The sequence below is a fragment of the Akebia trifoliata genome, chromosome 4 (assembly GCF_017979445.1).
Source record: "Akebia trifoliata isolate Shusen 1 chromosome 4, ASM1797944v1, whole genome shotgun sequence".
Lineage (NCBI taxonomy): Eukaryota > Viridiplantae > Streptophyta > Magnoliopsida > Ranunculales > Lardizabalaceae > Akebia > Akebia trifoliata.
In genome coordinates, this window is record NC_141378.1 from 3,751,663 (window position 1) to 3,771,049 (window position 19,387).

At 35.8% G+C, this 19,387-nt stretch overlaps 3 protein-coding genes across 5 annotated transcripts; 1 reads left to right on the top strand and 2 right to left on the bottom strand.

Moving 5' to 3' along the window:
* Positions 1-4,273: 4,273 nt before the first annotated feature.
* Positions 4,274-6,866, bottom strand: LOC147403044 (NADH-ubiquinone oxidoreductase-like protein). Its single transcript, XM_086438493.1, has 2 exons — positions 6,667-6,866; positions 4,274-4,655 (listed from the first exon to the last, which is right to left on the bottom strand). The coding sequence occupies exons 1-2, from the start codon at positions 6,814-6,816 to the stop codon at positions 4,551-4,553; spliced, it is 255 nt and encodes an 84-aa protein (XP_086294619.1). The 5' UTR covers positions 6,817-6,866; the 3' UTR covers positions 4,274-4,550.
* Positions 6,867-10,427: 3,561 nt separating this feature from the next.
* LOC147403045 (LYR motif protein) lies at positions 10,428-13,386 on the top strand. 2 transcript variants are annotated; one of them, XM_086438497.1, is made up of 2 exons: positions 10,428-11,340; positions 12,933-13,386. In XM_086438497.1, exons 1-2 carry the CDS (start codon positions 10,614-10,616, stop codon positions 13,088-13,090), a joined length of 885 nt encoding a protein of 294 aa, XP_086294623.1. In that variant the 5' UTR covers positions 10,428-10,613; the 3' UTR covers positions 13,091-13,386. The 2 variants fall into 2 exon arrangements, with proteins under 2 accessions (XP_086294623.1, XP_086294622.1); XM_086438496.1 differs by having other exon boundaries at positions 10,434-11,340; positions 12,927-13,386.
* Positions 11,337-18,461, bottom strand: LOC147403046 (blue-light photoreceptor PHR2-like). Of its 2 annotated transcripts, XM_086438495.1 has the most exons (5): positions 17,419-18,461; positions 15,831-16,051; positions 15,637-15,735; positions 14,909-15,004; positions 11,337-12,162 (listed from the first exon to the last, which is right to left on the bottom strand). In XM_086438495.1, exons 1-4 carry the CDS (start codon positions 18,427-18,429, stop codon positions 14,914-14,916), a joined length of 1,422 nt encoding a protein of 473 aa, XP_086294621.1. In that variant the 5' UTR covers positions 18,430-18,461; the 3' UTR covers positions 11,337-12,162; positions 14,909-14,913. The 2 variants fall into 2 exon arrangements, with proteins under 2 accessions (XP_086294621.1, XP_086294620.1); XM_086438494.1 differs by lacking the exon at positions 11,337-12,162 and having other exon boundaries at positions 14,692-15,004; positions 17,419-18,460.
* Between the last annotated feature and the right edge of the window lie 926 nt (positions 18,462-19,387).

The following is a 19,387-nucleotide window of genomic DNA, read 5'->3' on the forward strand; positions in this document are numbered from 1 at the left end:
ATGATGTAAATCCTGAAAATGGATGATCATTCCTTTCTAAGGTCGTGTAAATGGAGTAACGATAGAAAATTTTCAAATAGAATTTATGAAAGATAAATTCAATAAGTAACACTGATAGCTGATGATGGAGACGATAATTTAAGGCACAAATTGTCGAGGATCTAGATTGCTAGAAAGTCCCTAATCTTTCTCTCTCTAGTTAAGATTTTCGTTCATTTTACAGTAACATTTGATGCCATGAATTAGAAGAATATATTTCAGACACTTTAGAAAATATATAATAAATATGATAATTGATCAGATCATACGTCATCAGATGTATAAGTCAATCAAGGGGCCAAAAATTCCAGGGAGTCAGTGGGCCCAAAGAGTATGACCATTTACAATTTTTTTAATATTAGACTTCTCACAAAACCTAACGCCCCCCCCCCCCACCCCCACCCCCACCCCCAATTGACCTGCAACAAATTTAAAGAACACCTATTAGCACCCCAAATTTTACTTGTTGCACTTCAATTTTTTTTTTGATAAGTGTAATATTAAATGAAGGAAAAAAGTACAAAGAGGCCGAGGAAGCCTCTAAGAGAGCAACAAGCTAAAAAGAAAACAAAACATCAAAAACTACATAAAGAATTCCATCTAAAACGAAATCATCAAAAGTGATCCCCTTGAAATCGATGTTCTGTTTCGCCCAAAGATATAATAAGCCAAGATCTCCAAGAATATGCCGTGAGAGCTTCTCATTCTATTGTTAAACACCCTGTTATTTCTCTCGTTCCACACCCCCAAGCTATAGCCGAGGGAAGAATAGCCCACAGAAATCTTTTCCTGGAAGAGAAGACATTACTGGCCCACCCTTCTAACAACAGGGAATACTTACAAGGAAGGACCCAATGAATACAGAAAAGACCAAGGAATATTGACCAAATATGGTAAGAGAATGTGCAATGAATTAAAAGATGGTCGACAGACTCCCCATCTCTCATGCAAAGAGGACAACAATTTGGAGTGATCCACCCTCGAGCAATCAAATTAAAAATTAAAGAAAATAAATGAATAATTGAGAATAAGGAAAATTGGGATGCCAATAAAAGTGGAGTGCCAATGGAAGCTCTATGTATGTCTCTTATGTTAGATTTTTATTTTTTAGATTTAGGATTTTATATTAGCTTAATTATAATTGTAAATAACTATTAAATTTATTTGAATTAAGTGTTATAATATTTTGTAATGTTGGGAAAGCCAAACCTTTATATTGTTTGAAGAATGTGTTTTAATCTATACTTGGGAGTGGTAAATAAGTTAAGAAATTGGGGGTGTAAAAAGTGAAAGTTGGAGTGGCAATATCAGCTCTTCCAATATATTATCCTCACTTCAAATCAAACGTATAAATTCAGAAGGGTATCTCCATAATTTAACATTATTACGAATAAACCCAAGATAATATTCTTATTTACATCGTACTATACGTATACATTATACAAAAGACAAAGCTCAACCTAGTCACCCTCTCCAGTTCCAAACAAAGAGACCCGTTTTTGCAAGAGAAAGATTACAAGTAATACGAAGAGAGCGACCCCAAGGGGTGACCCACTGAGTCGGTGAATGGAATCGGGTTCACCAGTTGAGATGATGTTGGAGAGAACAGAGCCACCTCGTTCAGAGGAGATGAATTTGATTACTAAGATGAGGATGATGGAGACAAGAATGAGACCAATTGGGCTCAATAGCTCTGCAATCAGAGCCCTTATGGGTTCACCTTGCTCACCTAATAGCATCGGAAGCACCACCACCAACACCACACCTACTACAAACAGAGCGCCATGAGGCGTGCCTCGACCTTCTTCTTCTATCATTTTGTTTCTTTTTAATTGTTCTTCGTTGGAGGTCTTTTTAAAAGGGAGGGCTTGGAAGTTTATACGCGTTTGTTGAGAGTTGATCCTGTAGTCCCCCGGTTGTTGGTTCATAACATTACACACTTTGATAAAAGTCGGTCTACTCTGGGTTGGTGTTTTTCTAACATTTGATTTCATATTAATGGGATTTTTATTAGGAATCGGTGATGTAAGATCACTTAAATTTCTAAAAAGTTTCAATCAGATTAAATGAAGTGGGTCCATGTGTGAATGTTTGGAGAAGGTTGACTATTACTTCGTGCGTCTCCGGATGAAGACAGTAGCTTTCTCCAATATAATGTAATATATAACACGTCAAGGACGGTAGAAAGATATGAACAACATGCGAGGCGCGTACGTGAGGGTTTCTATGCTACTTCGGAGAGGGGCTTGCTCGCTTGTGAGAGATCCAAATAGCCAAAACGAAAATGCTTTATTGCCTGCGTTGGACACTGGGTCCAACACTGAGTTGACCAAAAGTTGTCCACATCGCTTGCAATAAATCTCTATAAAAAGTGATTATTATTATGGCATATTTTTTTTCAAACTAAGGATGTTGTTATTATGCATTAATATTCTTGGAAATATCACAAGATCTAAAAGAATTATTTAAAAAAAAATACATTATATAATAGTAATAATACATGATGGGAAGAACCTCCCTCCCCACGACCTGGTTGAAGGAAAAAATGTGCTAAGAATTAGGTCTGAATTTTGCGACAAATTTCATGAATGTCTAATCCACAATGAGTAGAACACATTGTGAGAATTCTTAATTAATCGCGTTGTTGGGAAGGACTTATGTCACCGCAACTAGATATGATATTGGTAGAACTACTTCATCAAATAAATTTCGCTTCTGGCTTCCACAAACAGATAACCTTGCGACTGACAAATTATTTATATAAAAACATGGATGCATCTGCCCTTGTTGTATAAAACTACCCTCCCTCGGTAATTATTGATCACCATGCAAGAATTCTTAATTGTTGTATTATAAAATAGAAGATGAACATAATAAAATAGGAGGGCAAGTAGATGAGATATATTAGATTTAATATGTATGTTGTTGTCATGTAAATGTAATTGATTTGTCCTTGTCAATGCTCCCAAATTAGAAAAATAATATAAAAATGAAATTAACAAAGCTTCAACGACTTTGCCCCTTAAGTGAGGTAAGGAGTAAAATATTTAATTTAAGTTTAACTGCTCAACAAGTAAGAAGCAGGCTTCCAATATTATATAAGACCACCAATTAGATTAAAAATGTTATTTAAATTCTAAACCATGTTTTAAGACCCGTGGATTTGAATCTAAAACATTAAATTAAAAGATCTCATGAAACGTAAAACTTCCAATTAGGTATTAATCTAATAATATCTGAAAAGATGTAAAAAATTAAGATTACTAAAATTATAATTAGGGATAAAATAATAAAAATAAGATTTTAAGATGATCTAAGTTTGTTGTAAAAATTACCCGGATATGAGATATATGTTTCAACATCCATGTGAAGGTAAAAATTGCCTTGGTTGTCGATGTTTGGTGTAGGGGATGAAAATTGGTCATTTGTCTATAAACATCACTCAAGCAAGGCACACCAAGTCAGGATAGGTTCTCCCAAGCTGAATTTTAAGAAAAAAACTACAAAAATTACCAAATACAAAAATTGCCATCCATTAGGACTCATATAATTACCAAATACAAAAATTGAAAAAAAGAACAACGAAAGGAAAAAAAAAAAGGATCACCCTTGAGTATCAGACGATTGTTTCCCAAGAAGAGAATAAAACTATCGTCCAAGATTCACAACGGTTTAAACCTATGAGTTTTATAAATAAGAAATAAGAACTGGAGATGAAAGCCAACTTGCATTCTATTCTAATTTTCAATAGCTAATTATTCAACATAGGCCTCGAAGTCCAATTGAAAATACTCAATTGAGGTGGAAATTAAGAGAAAGGTCCAAGAAGCAACAGTTGCGAGGAAACAAAATCTCCCACCCATTAGGCAAGCAATAAAAAAAATGCAAAACAAATATGGTAGATTTCAAAGTCAGCGACACAGCTCTTAGCAAAATAGAAATTTAAAACATTAGATATAAGTTAAAGAATCAGAGGATTCTAACTGCAGCCTATCCCCAACGTAAAGACAAATGAACTTCCTCTCATCGCCCCCATCAAAACGTGGCCTCTCTGTTAAAAGTAATTCTGCATGAATTATCCTTGTGAGTATAGACACCTGTAAGGTTGTAACAGCTTCAAAATTTTGCCCAACTCACAGGACACTCCAGATTGAGAATCGGGTAACGGGAATCTGACAAGTATAAAAGGGTAAAATATACGATTCCCATGTATTCAGAATACAAGAGCACGAAAGAAGACCAATAGAGATCTAATGGCGTAATAAACGAAGCAATTCAAATGTCAAGATACAGGTTTCATCAAAGAAATTAATTATTGGTGTCCGAATTCAGGTATGGACAGATAATAAACTGCCATTTTGCATAAACCAAGAAACCTACATTCACTTTCAAAGCCAAAAGGAACAGTTTGGGTAAGAAAATACGAACACCACCTATCCTCGTCAAGTTGAAACCAAACAAACCCAATCATTATTTGCAAAACAAAAAAGATGGAAGATTATGATTGGGTCCTAATGATGGATTTTTTCACCATCTTCTCCACCTTCTTTGGCCTTCCGAGCAGCTGCTCTTATTTGACGCTGCTCCTCTTTGTAAACCCGGTTTCTTCGTTGGAACTACAATAACAATTCATTATCCATTTCAATACGAATCAATAAAAACATGTAGCAATTCACCCAATAAAAAATGGTATACATAAGCCTTTATTCTTAAATAGCTAAACAATATCAATGCAGGTTTTAGCTGAAACACATATTCTAGGCAATACACATGCATGGGTAGTCCATGGTCAGAGCATAAATGACAGTCCGGTTAGTAAACAAAGATGTAGCATTCCTATGGAGCGAAGAAAATAAAAATAAAAATGATGTGGCATACATACATACAATTCATCCAACTGACATATTTATCCTGGCTCAGCGCCAGTCAGGATACAGACTCCAAAAAGGACACAAGGCCTTCTCCAATTCCTTATAAATTCAAGTATAGCTAGGTATGTCTCCTATAACCAAATCCTTTCCTCTTGAGGTGAGATCGAGCTGTTTTCATGAAGCTAGTGGCACGTGAGAGTTATTTTTTCCAAACTTAGTGCTGAATGATGAGGAGCTGTAACCACAAAACTGAGCACAGAATCTCAATTTTTTTTATTCCATGATCTGGCCCACTTTCAGCCCATTCTAAAGCCTATTATGCAATCTAACAAGAGCCATAATTCAGCCCATAAAAGAGGTTCTCATCATGGTAAAACAAGTCTAATTGGAGTAAGAATTGTACATACAGCCCAATAAAGGAGGGACTTCAGTGTTGGTGAGAAACCAAAAAAAGTGGGTCACATTGTTTGGTCAACTGGAGTTTTATTTAGAATGAATTACTATTTTATTGTTTGATCAAAACTGTCTAGGATTCAAACTTTCATTGTTCGGTTCTACTATTTAGAGTTTCTGTAGTAGGAAATGAATGAGTGCCCACATTCAGAATCTGAAACGAAATAACATGTCAAAATACTCAAGTGCTTGTATATGAGAAAATGTCAGCGAACAAAATTTGTAATTTTTATTAAAAATAAGAGGTACTTTAGGATGCAAGGGACCTCGGAGTGATACTTCTCACAGATATTGGACTAGACTTGTCATTTTCTGTTGGCCTTTCAGCCGATTCATGCTTGGTTTCAAGAAGCCTCGTGTAAGAGGAAGTCTAATAAAATGCAATTGCTGTCCTATGGGTCTTGATTAGAGATTTCTACCAACAAGTATTCCAATTGAACGTGGTGCTCAAGTGAGGCTCACCATATCACTTTAATGAGGCAGCAATTAGAGTGCTCTTGAGATGTTTGGAGATTGACCCCTCCATTTCAAATACCCTAATAAGTTTGTTGAAGAATATTCCTATAAAACTATCTTTGGAGCTGACAAGAACAGAGGAAGAACCTTGAAAGATCCCAATACTCACTGACGGGATCTCAAGATTGTTTGCACTACTTTTTTTTTTTTTTTTTTCATTCATTACTATATCAATGTAGCTTAATTGAGAATTATAATTTTGATTTCTAGTAGTATTTCTGATAATTTAGATCTTCTCCTTGAAGGGAATTACGTAATATCGCATTGCATTGCAATGTAAATTAAAATAATAATACCCATAATGTAAAACAACATCATATATATAAAATAAAACACATTTCTGAGCTTGCAAAGCAGTGATACTATATGAAAACACACGACTTATTGTTTGATACAAAGTGAATTACGAATTTAGCATCTGATACCTCAACAAGCACACAAATTTGTCTAGCAAACCACCCGAAAATCAATGCGTCAAGTCTAACTTGAAGAAATACCGAATCGATGAACAAGTATATTATGTTAAAAAAAAAAAAAACCCTAAAAGACGATCTCAATCACTTGAAGACATTAGTTGAGAAGTTAACTAACAGTGATTATGAATTTTGAAGAAATCTAGGGCTTCAGAATTCGTTTTCCAATGTCTTGTTTTAAATATGAAAGCTAGGGTTTGATTTCAAATTCGAATGAAACATCACAGTAACATATGAGATCTATATATATTTATTATTACAAGTGTTGATCGATAAAAGGAAAAGATAAAATAAAATTGGAGGTGAGAGAAAACCTCTTTGGAGTGGTGAAGGCACTCGAGATAGTCTTCTCTGAGAAGAACACAGTCCTTGGGCTCCCTGCAACGAGACATACATTCGCTAAAATCTATCCAGAAGTCGTAGCACCTCCCTTTGTTTCCTGTGATCCCCCAACCTGAAGCCATCTCTCTCTCTCTCTCTCTCTCGATTGTATTATTCGGAGGACTTTTGTTTGGTGGATCGTGCGGGATTAGATTAAAAAGCGTTTGGTTACAGATGTGGTTTTGTTCCGGATAGACTAAATCTGAGTGGATAAATGTGGTTGATTTACGTGCTAGTGTTAATGTGGGTAGTAAGTAGACCAGGGTTCAATTACTAATAAAAATAAAATAATAAATAAATATAACCAATAATCAAATTGCTAATTGGTCTAGTGGAACTGACTTGTTAGGGAGAGAGCTTTGTTAACTCTTGTGGTGGGAATCATACCTATCTTAGCTGTAAGTCCCAAAAAACTGTCTTGGGCATTATCGATAAAAAATCACTTTGTTGTTATGCATTTTTTTAGAGATTCAACATGGGGTATATTTTGGTTTGATTGAAGGTTTTTTTTTTGTTTTTGTTTTCAATTGATTTTTAACATATATTCATGAATCTGGTGGTTGGAGTATTAGCTAGTTTCGTCGTACATCAAGGTGACATGATTCCAACCCTAAAAGGTTGGCCTAGTGGTAAGCCAAGTCTTGATAAGCTCCTCAAGAAAGGTAGGTCAAATGTTTGAAATCTCGCGAAGCAGTAAATTCCTTAAGGCTACTTTCTAAGGTCCAATTGACTCTCAACTTGACCAATTGCACGTAGGACTTTCCGAGAGGGTGGTGCGTGTGATCGTGGGATTTGTCTTGTCGAAAGGGTGGGGATATCCACGATAAACCAAAAAAAAAAGGTTGACATGATTCCAACCTATTGTCTTTTGTATTCAAAATAGATCGTGTCTCTTTTCTTGGTGAATATTCGAGATATCTTTACGTTTTTTTATTTTATTTTATAAATTTCTGCTCTAAGGAAAATTAAAGTCAGAGGACATGTAATCAACTTAGAAGAAAAAGGATTATCAGTTGAGATGATTGACGAAGTCTATGAGTCTTGATATAATAGATTTGGACTCAATTTCTACCACCATCAAGTAATAAACTGTTGAGATACTTACACCACTTTGAAAGGTGAATTGAACTCTTTTTTCCCTTTAGGATTCTTAGGTGTAAGATATGATTTTTAAAACATAGGATATGTATTTATTAATGAAACTACAAGTGATGCTAACGGGACTTATATAACCACAGAGAGGTCTTGATTCACATAATCAAACATATAATTGTATGAAAAACACAAATTTCTTAGGGATAACACATGTATTATAGGGATCTTTTCATTTGGAAATTCTTAGAGAAGATTCTCCCATACTAGGCATCAAGCTAGTTTTGGCCGCTTTATTTTAAATAATTTGGCTCTATACCACAAGTAGAGCATTTTTCTAGGGAAATTGTTGGACTTCTCTTACCTCAAACAGTGTTTGAGACTCCCCATTAAACAAATTGTTGAGATAAAAGGGAAAAAAAAATACATACCTAATTGGGTTTGGGTCGTAATAGTGTTAATCCGTCTAACAAGATTCTTAAATGGGTTGGGTTTGGGTTAGCGTCAACTCGCCTAACCTGTTTAGATAATTTAGTTATTTTATCATTGACATGTAATTTTAAACATATTAATAATTATTTAAAAAAAAAAAATTACTCTTTTTTTTAAATTCCCAATAACTTTTTCATGAGCCATTTTTCTAATCAAAGACTATAAAATATAAATGGTGTTTTAAGGTATTTTTAAATTAATAAATGGTTAAACTTTAATTTGAGAAAGAAAAAACACTTTTCTTAATAAGTAACTTATTTATATTTATATTTTTTTACTCAAAATTTTTCATTAAATCCTAAAGGTATGTAGTGTTCGATTCCTTACATTGACAAAATGACCTCAGTAATTTAATATCTTATCAAGTAAGGCTGTTATGTTTCATGTGATAATGAAATATACTTTGCTTAGCCAATAATAATAATAATAATAATAATAATAATAATAATTGTAAAGGAAAATAATTACACATTAATCTTAACTGTACACATGTCCATGCTGGTCAGGAGGTACCTAGCACAAACTAGTTGATGAGGTGTTGTCCAGCAGGCAGGGCAAGTCAAAGTAGAGACCTCCCTAGCATAGCCAGTAGGGCAGCACAACACTAAGTGATGCCAACCCAAACAAGCAAGGCATGTTAGGCATCGAGAAAATCGCGATACTGTTATGTGCACGTCAATCTCGAAAATCCTAGAGGGGATCATTGCAGATAAGTTCGACTGTTTCAGAGTATCCCGATTAGATAAACAATCCCACAGAACCTACAGAAATCCCACGATTACAATTTATATTGCAGCCTGTGGAAAAGGAAACCTTAAGGGGAGGTAGAGGGGTTAAATAGCAGAGTAAACACTATTAGAAAAGAGGGAGGACTGTCTTGAGAGGCTTCTAATTTGAGCGTTGGAGTGTTTGTGGTAGGTACTAGGTCGTCGCAAGGAGGGAGGCGCAATGAGTGACTTCGAAATGGTGTGGGTTGGGGTCCGCAGAGCCATCCACCGGATCCCAACACACACAATAATATTGAAAAATACTTTCCTTACTAAATTAGTAATAAAATTTTCTGACCACATCACCTCATGACATCTAAAAAACATGATTTGATACTACATAATTGTAAAGGACAAAATTCTATGAACTTTGATTTTTTTTTTTTTTTCGAAAGAAGGTTGTTTTTCACCATTGAACTTAGTTTATGATTGTGTGACATTATTTTTATTAACGATATTTTATTTTTGATAGTGGAAAGGGAACTTATGTTTTTCAATAAAGATTAGAATTTTATTAAATGAGTTATATATGGGTTGAGTCAAATATATCTATTTATAAATGGGTTGGATTTGAGTTTGGGTCTAGTAAATTTTAATAATACTTGTACCTCAACACGGCCTAACCTGACCCATTGCCACCCCTAGTGTCTAGCCTTAGACAACAAGATACATGCAAAACAATGCAAAGGGTGAGAACGATGATATAGTCTACTAGTGAATTGTTATTTGACTCGAAAATTTCCACTCGATTGACATGACAAGTGTATAGAACCGTAGATCTTTTTCCTTGTGTATCCCGAAGAAAATATTTATGGTGCTGTTCACTTGCCATGTCGACTAAGTGAAAATTTTTGAATCAAACTATCGCAACTCTTGTTATTTTATAAACGAGAATTTGCGACTTCTTTTGTGTATAATAATAATTGTGCATAATCATGCATTATTTTTTAATTTTGCATAAAAACTAAAGTCCCTTAGTAATTGAAGGAGTATTACTTTTAATATCAAGACCTAAGTTGAGCCAGTAATCACAATCATTCATTTTGTAGATCATTTTGCAAGATAATCTTAGACTAGGCTTTTATTGCCATTACTCCCACCAATTTTCGGATTCCACCCAGCTGACTTCTGTAATTTGACTCAAAACTTCATCATAATGAACCATCAAGAGCGTGCCACGTGGTAGACTAACGATAATAACAGTTGAGTTGGAATGCAAAACTCGGGAGTATAGAATCCACATTCCTCAATAAGAAGTAGTATTTGTGTGGTGGGTTTAATCCCAATTTCCAACTGTATTTGGACCACGTGTCGTTATGATAATAGGACTATACTTTCTCTATGCCCATAATGCCCGTATTAGCTGCCTCACTCTATGCCGTAATAGTCGTCCGTCAATGCCCAAACAAGTTCCACTCCGACAGCTCACTTTGGGACTCCTCCCTCCATCCCGGAACACTCTCTCTCTCTCTGAAGATGAAACCCTAATCTCTGTCAAGACGAAGACGAAACCCTAACCCTAAGTTTACATGAAAGGATCACGAAAAACCTTTAATTCTCGGCATGCCCTAGAATCGTGCACATTTCAGCTCCATAGCTGGAAACCATTTCAGATCCAAACCCTAACCAAAACCCTAGAATACGATCTCTGCAATCCAAAACCCTACTCACCCACCACCGCCGCTACCACAACCAATGGTATCCACAACAAGAGACCTTGTCTCTCCGATCGAACCACCACATTTTCGATCGACAATCTCGACATGTCGAAGCTAAGTTTATTCGAAGATGAGAGGACTTCAGTAACATCGTATAAGCGAGAGAAATTTCGGTGGATAGCTAGGAAGAGGAGGCGTCGAGGGTCTCGATCAGTATCCGGACGGAGCAGTGATAAGAGTGGGACTCGTCGGTGTTCGGTCGGGGCATCGGCGGCTTATGCGACATGCTCTGATTTTCCAATTGCAGCGGGGACGGATTCGAGTGGGGAGTTGTTTGTGAATGGGGATGCTAATTGGTCGTCCGATGTGAGCGAGGCAAAGAATTCGAGGAAAGAGGGGAGGGATAATGGGGGAGGAGGGGAAAGAGAGATTTTGGTTTCTGGCTCTTGGCAAATTGGGATGTTTGATGCTCAAGGGAATGAGTCAGGGTATGGAAGCGAGCCCGGGTATAGAGGAGATGCGGAATTCGGGTATGGTGATGAGTTTGATGAGGAAGAAGACGATGTGCGATTGTTGTTTTGGGGAGATCGATTTGAAGGTAAAAAACAAAATTTATTCTTTTATAACTTGAATTTTGATGGATTATTTGAATAAATAATGCATAGAACTTCCTATTGACTTGATGTTAAATTAATTGGTATTTGTTTACATGCGAATATGAGGTATTCTGGACAAAATCCTTAAAATGGGGATAAATGGATGCTCTGAGGGTGTAGTTCTGGTTATTGTTGAAGTTAGAGACTTGAAATTTAGGTTAAATTTAAGTCACATGCTTGGGTTCAAGGTGTTGGCTTGTTATGCTGGTTTAAGTCTGTAGGTGTTGGTACCACTAGACCTTGAACACTGACCCGATACTCCAAACCATTAACACGGTTGACTAATAGCATTAAAAGATCTTATAGTTACACAATTAATGCAATATGTAGACAACATATGCGATAACTCTAAATAAGAAATACAATAGATTAGAGTCCTTTCTGATTAGTATGCTAGTTTGCACATTCCCAGCACTTTCTTATCCTCTCTTTTTATTTTTATTTTTTTATTAGTAAAATCAATTAAACAAATCCAAGGATCGGAGAACATGAAGAGATGTCTCTTAGGAGGTTGGACCTATCAAAAGAGACCCCAAAGAGAAACAAAACCATAGAAGCCCATATCAACCAAGACAACTCAATCCCCATGGACTATTTTGATAGCCGTCTAAAAGCAAAATCTTCAAAGAAAGTTTCCTTGAACTCTTCAAGCTGTTTGGACTGTAAGAATATTCTGGCTGTAATCTAAATGATTGTGTTGCTGCTGCTTCTTTTCTTCCCCTCCAAGCTTCTAGCATTCCTTTCTTTCCAAATTCCCCAAGAAACTGCAAAAGGAATATTGTTCCAAAGGATTCTATCTTTAGCATTAAAAGCATAAGACGACCAGCCTTAAAAGAGAGCCAATTGGCATATTTATGTCTTATTCTCACTTTATCCCCTTCAACTGAATATGTTTCACTTGCCTCATAAACATAGTTTAAATGATTGATTTGTATAATGCTATACATATTGTAATATAATCAGTATATGATACATGAGGGTAATATCAAATTCACGATGTAGCTTACGTCTATTGTCGTGTAATATACTGTAGTTAGAACATATATGAAACGGTGGTAGTAAGAAAAGATACACATGCCTTGATTGGGATATATTTTATATGACGATGACAATATGTGCATTGAACATTTAAACTTAGTTTTGTATAATGTATCTCAACATCTCAGTGCCATAGCCTTGAACAGAGTTAAGGTGTGATTTCATTTAGTATATATGGTTGCAAGGGAATATAATTACTTTAAAAAATCATTGTCTTATGTTATCTACACTGTTGCGGTTAATTTGTCAAAGCGTATCAATGACTTTTCTTTCGTAATATGTACATGTTGTGATATATATCATTATTTTGGTTTACAGGTATGCACCATGATGCCAATACTTTAATCCTTGTAAATAATTGGTCTGTCTTTGTCAGAGGGTGTTTTAAATGTTGAACTAAAAAGAGATTACAGATTGTAATACTCTTTTTACAATCTGATATCGATGATGATCTTGCTGATGGTGTCTTTGTTTTTTCTTTCCTCGCCAGATACAGATTGTGATAGGGAAATGGTTGGGGAGAACACATTTGCGGAGCAAAAATCTCATCACAGATGCAGGCGTAAGAAGCATGACTGGAGAATGGTTGACCATAGGATGACCACTTCAAGTCCTAGAAGTGCCAGTCTCCCTTCTAAAATCACCCAAGCTTAGCCTGATCCTGCAACAAAGACGGGTTGGTTTTGCCAAACATTTTTGCAAGTCTGTCAATGTCTTACATTTTAATGTGCAATGTATATTAAATTTTATTTATGTCACACCACTCATTCTAAATTAATCAATTTGGTTCAAACTGTTTTCCATGATTATGTTCATTCTTCTGAGGTTAGAAAGCTTTAACACTAAAAGATTTGGGGCTGTGTTGCAATTATGTAATTTGATAGGTTTGTAACTTAGATACGGTTGGTTTGGGTTGTTTAACAACTTAAGCACATACACATGGATTTCAATAGAGCAGTGTTCACCTTTGATGATTGGGTTATGGCACATGGATTTTTCTTTTTTTGTTTGGTAAAAAAGCATAATTGTCAAAAAAGGATTTCAGGACTATTGTTAATCAATACTTTGAGCTTGTAAATCATTTTTTTATATTATCGGATGATCATTTACCATACAAAAGGCTTATATAAACTCAATGTTTACTTGTACCTTCATACCGAAATGCTCATTCCACTTATTTTTTAGGTAAACGACTTAGAAGAGTCCAGAATTTAAATTAAATTAATAATAAATAGACATCAAATAAATTTGTTGAGTGGGAGGAAAATCATTCTGCTTCACAGGATAAGGAGTAGGGATGATTTCATGATGGAATTACTCCTCCTGTATTCTAAGTATGAAGCACACACACACACAAACTGTTTGAAATTTGAATAACAATTGTTTTCATTGAATAAATGTATTTTTGACTAAATAAGTGTATTTTTAATATAAGTTGGTGCGAAAATAACCTTCAGCTGGGGAGACCCTGCAAAGGAGATTTGCTTGCTTCTTCACAAAGCTTATTCTCCAAAAAATAAATTGGCCCTATAGCACTTCATACTTATAGCGTTATTTCTATTTTTAGCTCTAATGTTAAAAGTGATGCTGCAATGATTTGCAAAACATTTGACAAAGATGCCAGAGTTTGAGGAGGCAATTGAAGTTGAATGGTTTGCCGACAATATGTAGTGTTAAGGAAGGCATGCCTGTGGTGTTCTTCTGTGGAAAGCTGAATGAACCCAAGAACAAGAAGTACCCAACATATTTCAGTGAAAAATGGCCACACACATCCCTTGTTAGAATCAAGAAGTAGTTTAGGGAACGAAGTAATCCAAGGAAAAAATAGGTCAAACATTGATAAAAGAAAGATTTAGTAAATAAAAAAGACAAAAATGGTATTTGTGAATTTTTAGCCACAGGTGGGATCAAATTCCACCATTCAAATGCTAAAACTGGGCTGAATTTTGGGATAATATTTTGTTGTTATTTTTGTTGCTCTCTTCTGAAGATTGAGTCTCCCAGTTTTTTTACTCGAAATCTTCTCAACTCCGAGAAATTATACTTAACACGAACCATCAACCTCATAAATTAAAAAGAAGAAGAAAGAAAGTCCATGTAGTAGATCCATTCTAGCATGAATAACATGATCCTTTGTCCCTCAATGGGCATAGATCACGAAGAAATGAATAACCCTTTTTGTTAATAAGGGAAGAATACACCATTTCATCTATACCAGGGTGTAAATGAAATAGTAAAAACAAAACAAATGTCCAGAGACCAAAATTGACGACATTGAGGAATTAAAAAAAAAATTGTTCTCCATCTCTGCCCCAATTTTCCTGGGGCAGTGAAAACTAAGTTTAAAAAAATGTACAACTTCACATTTCTAAACCACCAAGGGGAATCTACATCTAGGGACTTCAAAGACGATAAATAGATAAAATAAAGCCACCATATTTTTAACTAGCAAATCAGATTTGTTCCTTTCACCTGAATCACAATTCTTGAAGAAGTGCACCTGTGCAAGCAGTTGCTGGAGCACCATCAAGCATTTTCTTACTGGTGTTGTATTTTTTGGCAATGAATCTGAAACCAGCATAGACATTTTAATATGAATCCCATGAGATTGCAAACAACCTTTCAGACATCGAGTATGAAGAAAAAAAATTGGTATGTATCCCTAGTTTTCTTGAAACTGATAAGCAAGTCATACAGCAGGAAAAACAAGGTACTTTGAGTTGTAAACTTGAACTCATTTAGCTTCTTGTTTGCTAAAAACAAGTAAGAGTGCTACTGGTTGTTTTCCAAGTGAAGAAGGACCACCTCTAAACTTAATCTTGGTCCAGGGCTGGCAATGGGTTGGATAACATTTGTTTACCCGATTCAGCCAACCCAAGTTATTCAGGTATGGGTACAATTTTTTATTTATTTTTATCCCATTAAGAATTCGGGTAAAATTATCGGTAATTATTTTATCCAAATTTTTTGGGTCGGAATACGGATATGTGTCCTATCCAATACGAATATTTATGCGAGTTTAATACAATAATTCACAATAAGATATATGTATAACCCAAAATTAAGGTTTATCCATCATCCCATCTGACCCACATCCAATCCATTGCCAGCCCTACTTGGATTGGATGAAAGGGAACATGAACAAACCCAACCACTACTCTTCAAGAGAAAAATAATGTTTTAAATGTTTAGGTAGTTACCCGAAGAAATCCCTCCATGACAACTCAAACATCAACCAGTTCATTCCATTGCCAGAAGGACCAGTACCTCCATTCCAGGTTGAGGTAGCCAAAGTTGTTCTAGAAATCACAATTAAATTCCAATTAAAACCATAAATGGACAGTTCTCATTAACTACAATAACTCATAGACCAGAGCGTGTATAGACAGCAAACCTAATGGCAGATTTCTTCAACTCGTCAAGCATGAAACGGGGAGAAAGGCATCCCACGGTTAGCCATGGAGAGATTTTGGAGGAGAAATTTGCACCATACATGCTGCCATCCTTGTTATCATTGTTTGGTTGTGACCAGAATTCAGCTACAAATTCACTAAGCCTATGCAATGCTTCAGTTTCCCCTCCTACGAGAGAAGCATTGAGAGAGTGCTTTCCTTCCTGTGTGAGAAGAAATGACCTTATCATTGAAGCAAAAAAAGCACAGTTAACAAAATAAGGAAAAGTTGATATAAATGGTTTGATTTTTTTTGCAACGAAGGTTAGATTCTCAATTAGAAGGAAAATGCAAGTTAGAGGCTCTAAAAGAAGACGGCCAAAAAGGATGAGGATTGAGGTATTAAGAGGGGATATGAACACACTTGAAGTAACAGAAGGCGTGGCTTTGGATACACATAATTGAATGGGAGCAGAAATAGAAATCATATATTCATTGCTTCCAGCAATATCCATGGATTTGGATTTTGGACAAAAACTTAGAATTAATTAATGTGTTCCTTCTATTTTAGTTGTCCATGAAAATGGGCGTAAAAGCTGGTTGGTGTTCAAACTTCAAATAATGAAAGAAGCTTAGTCAGGTTGTTGTCACATCTACTAGTAACATTGTATAACTAGTTTGAGACATTGATGTAGGTGCATTGCTAGCAAAAGGAACTTTTATGATTTGGACAGGCCATGCTTTGTTCACAATGAATAAAAACAAATATAAAAATATACTACATTTTAAAACTCCCAAACAAAATACTTCAAAACTGCAAAACTGTAAAACTGTAGAACAAATTGAACACCCTTTAGCTCGGTTTCTAGCTATGTTTACTAACTTAAGTTCTAATTTCATTTGCTAAACCAAGAATTGAATTTTTCTAATAATTATAACTGCAGGAAATCAAGAAAGAGTAAACCAATTCAAATGTTCATTCATCATACTCTCTCTGTAGGTAAAATAAAAATGGAGAAAACATCCTTACCATCCAAGGGCTTGTCCTCACAACCTTCCTGAGTGAAGGGTAATATTGCATCCCCGAATTACTTGGAGATGGGATGGTTCATGACAGACTCAAGGAGGACGATAGAACCTATATAAGGGGAGGTAAATTTTAATCTCTCTTATTTTATATTTTAAATGTGATTCCAATCAATGGAAATCCAACTTCGGCAGGTACTGCACCGGTGCCCTAGAACAGAGGATTGATTTGGTTGTGCTAAAAATCTCGAGGTGTCAGATTGATAAAAAAAATAATCTGAGCTCTCCATCTCAATTTGCATAGGAAATTAGTCTAAGAACTAACTTTTGATATTATGGTCACTCTCATCATGAATAACTCTTTCATAATAAAATCAATGCTTCCAATAACAAAATTTCAAGAAACTAAATTATATGAAGAACAATCTGCAGCTAGAATTATATTTAATTAAGTATAAAAAAAAGCAACACGTCCACAATATTTTTTGAAAATAAACAACAATTACATATTTATACAACTAAAATTACCATAAAAACATAAATAGAGCAGATCAAGAACCCAAACCTGAGACAATGTTGCATTTGGATTGAGACCCAAATCCAACAGTGTTGGTATATCCCCAAACTCCACATCCCCACTCGCTGGCAACCCTTTCAACTGATCGAGCGATTCAATTGACTTTCTTATCTCCAACCCCTTCACCTTCTCCCTAAATCCACCATAATTTGAAGGCATCTCCTCCAACTTAAATGGCAAATCATCGATATGATACAATGTACTTCCCCATACGTACTTCACCTCCACTCCTTCCTCTTTCATGGCTTCTTCAATCTTTTCCTCCGCCCGAACCTCAATCCGCGAAACCTCACTATGGGCATAAATTGCATTAGCCCCAATTGCCTTTGCAAGCTCAACCAACACAATCTCAGGCTTCCCAATCCTCACAACTAGATCAGACCCTCTACATTGTAGGTTTCTTCGGAGGTTGGATACGGATTTGATAAAAAAGGCAGCATGGTAAGGTCCGGTTTTGTCGAACCCGGATGACGACTTCCCGTAGTCCCGAGGGTCAAAGCAGTAAACGGGGAGGACCGAAATGGAATCATTATTGGCTAAATTGAGGCATTCGTTGTCGTGGATTCGGAGGTCGTTGCGGAACCACACGATCGAAGGACTACGGGTGGCGATGGGGTTGGTGGGATCAGAGGAGTCATGGGGAATATGGGGAAGAGTGGTTTGGAGTGGGGAGGATGATAGGGTGGTGGACTTGAAGAATTGTTTGAGAGGAGAGGAGGAGAGATAGAGGTGTGAGAGAGAGGAGAGTTGAGAGGGGATTTTGAGTTTGTTAGGAGGTGGGGAAGGTTTGGGTGGGAGGAGGAGATGAGTTGGGAAGATAGTTGAGAGGGAGACAGAGATTGAAGCTGTAGAGAGTGGTGGAGTGATGATGGGTAGAATGGTAATTTCATCTTGATGGTTCTCTTCTACATTGGTGTCTGGTTTGTTCAGGTTTTGGAAGTTTGTATCCATTTTTATGGTTTTACAGAGATGGAAGCTTCGCCTCTCTCTCGTGTGCATGTCTGCCTGTCTTTCTCTCCCTCTTATAATCCAAATCGCCGCCTAAATATCGTTTTGTTTTGTTTGTTGCCAAGTTTCATATGGTGATCACAGCACAAGGGAAATGTTCAACACTTTACCCTTCACTTTAACCACCGTGTTTTGTCCTACATGGGTTAGAAGTTTTGGAATGAACTGATTTTTAGTGAGAATGATCTCTATAATTCTCATCAAAAATCAACCTATTCCAAAAATTTTAACCTCATGTTTACAAGTTGAAAAATCGTAGACCGTCTATTTTTTGTAAATCATTTTTGATGGGATTAGAAATTTTGGAATGAGCTGATTTTTGATTAGGATGATCTCCTCACCATAGAGATCATCCTCACTAAAAATCAGCCCATTCCAAAACTTCTAACTCATGTAGGACAAAACATGTTTGTTAAAGTGTAGGATAAAGCTTAGGGTGGGAACGGGACCAGCACAATAGAGGTATACGTGTCCCGTGGTACTAATCATTCTTTGGCTAGGTAAGTCTAGCCTCACTTAGTAAGATTTAAGAATTGTTGGGCTGAATTTGTAGCATCCAAAAATATGATTGGCTTCCACTGGGATGTAGTCTTGTAGAGGACAAAATTCTATAATTAAAAAATAAAATAAAAAACTTTAAAGATATTATTTTACTGTTTTTTAATTCAAATTTGATATTTTGGTGGGAGATCAATAGTTGTCCATTTTCAAAATCTTGGTTCAAACCAATAAATTATTATTTTTTTCTTTTTTTTCTTCTTTGATTTGAATTTTTTCTATGTAATTTAGAGGGACATTGGGTTGGATTTGTCAAAATTTGGTAATCCATTTACCATTAGTAAGGAAAGTGTTTCTCTTAAATTTGGTTAGTGGACTTGTGGACCATCCAACTGAGCTCAATGGACTAAGTCCTAATCCAATCCCAATAGGTTTGGACTTGGTTAAGGGG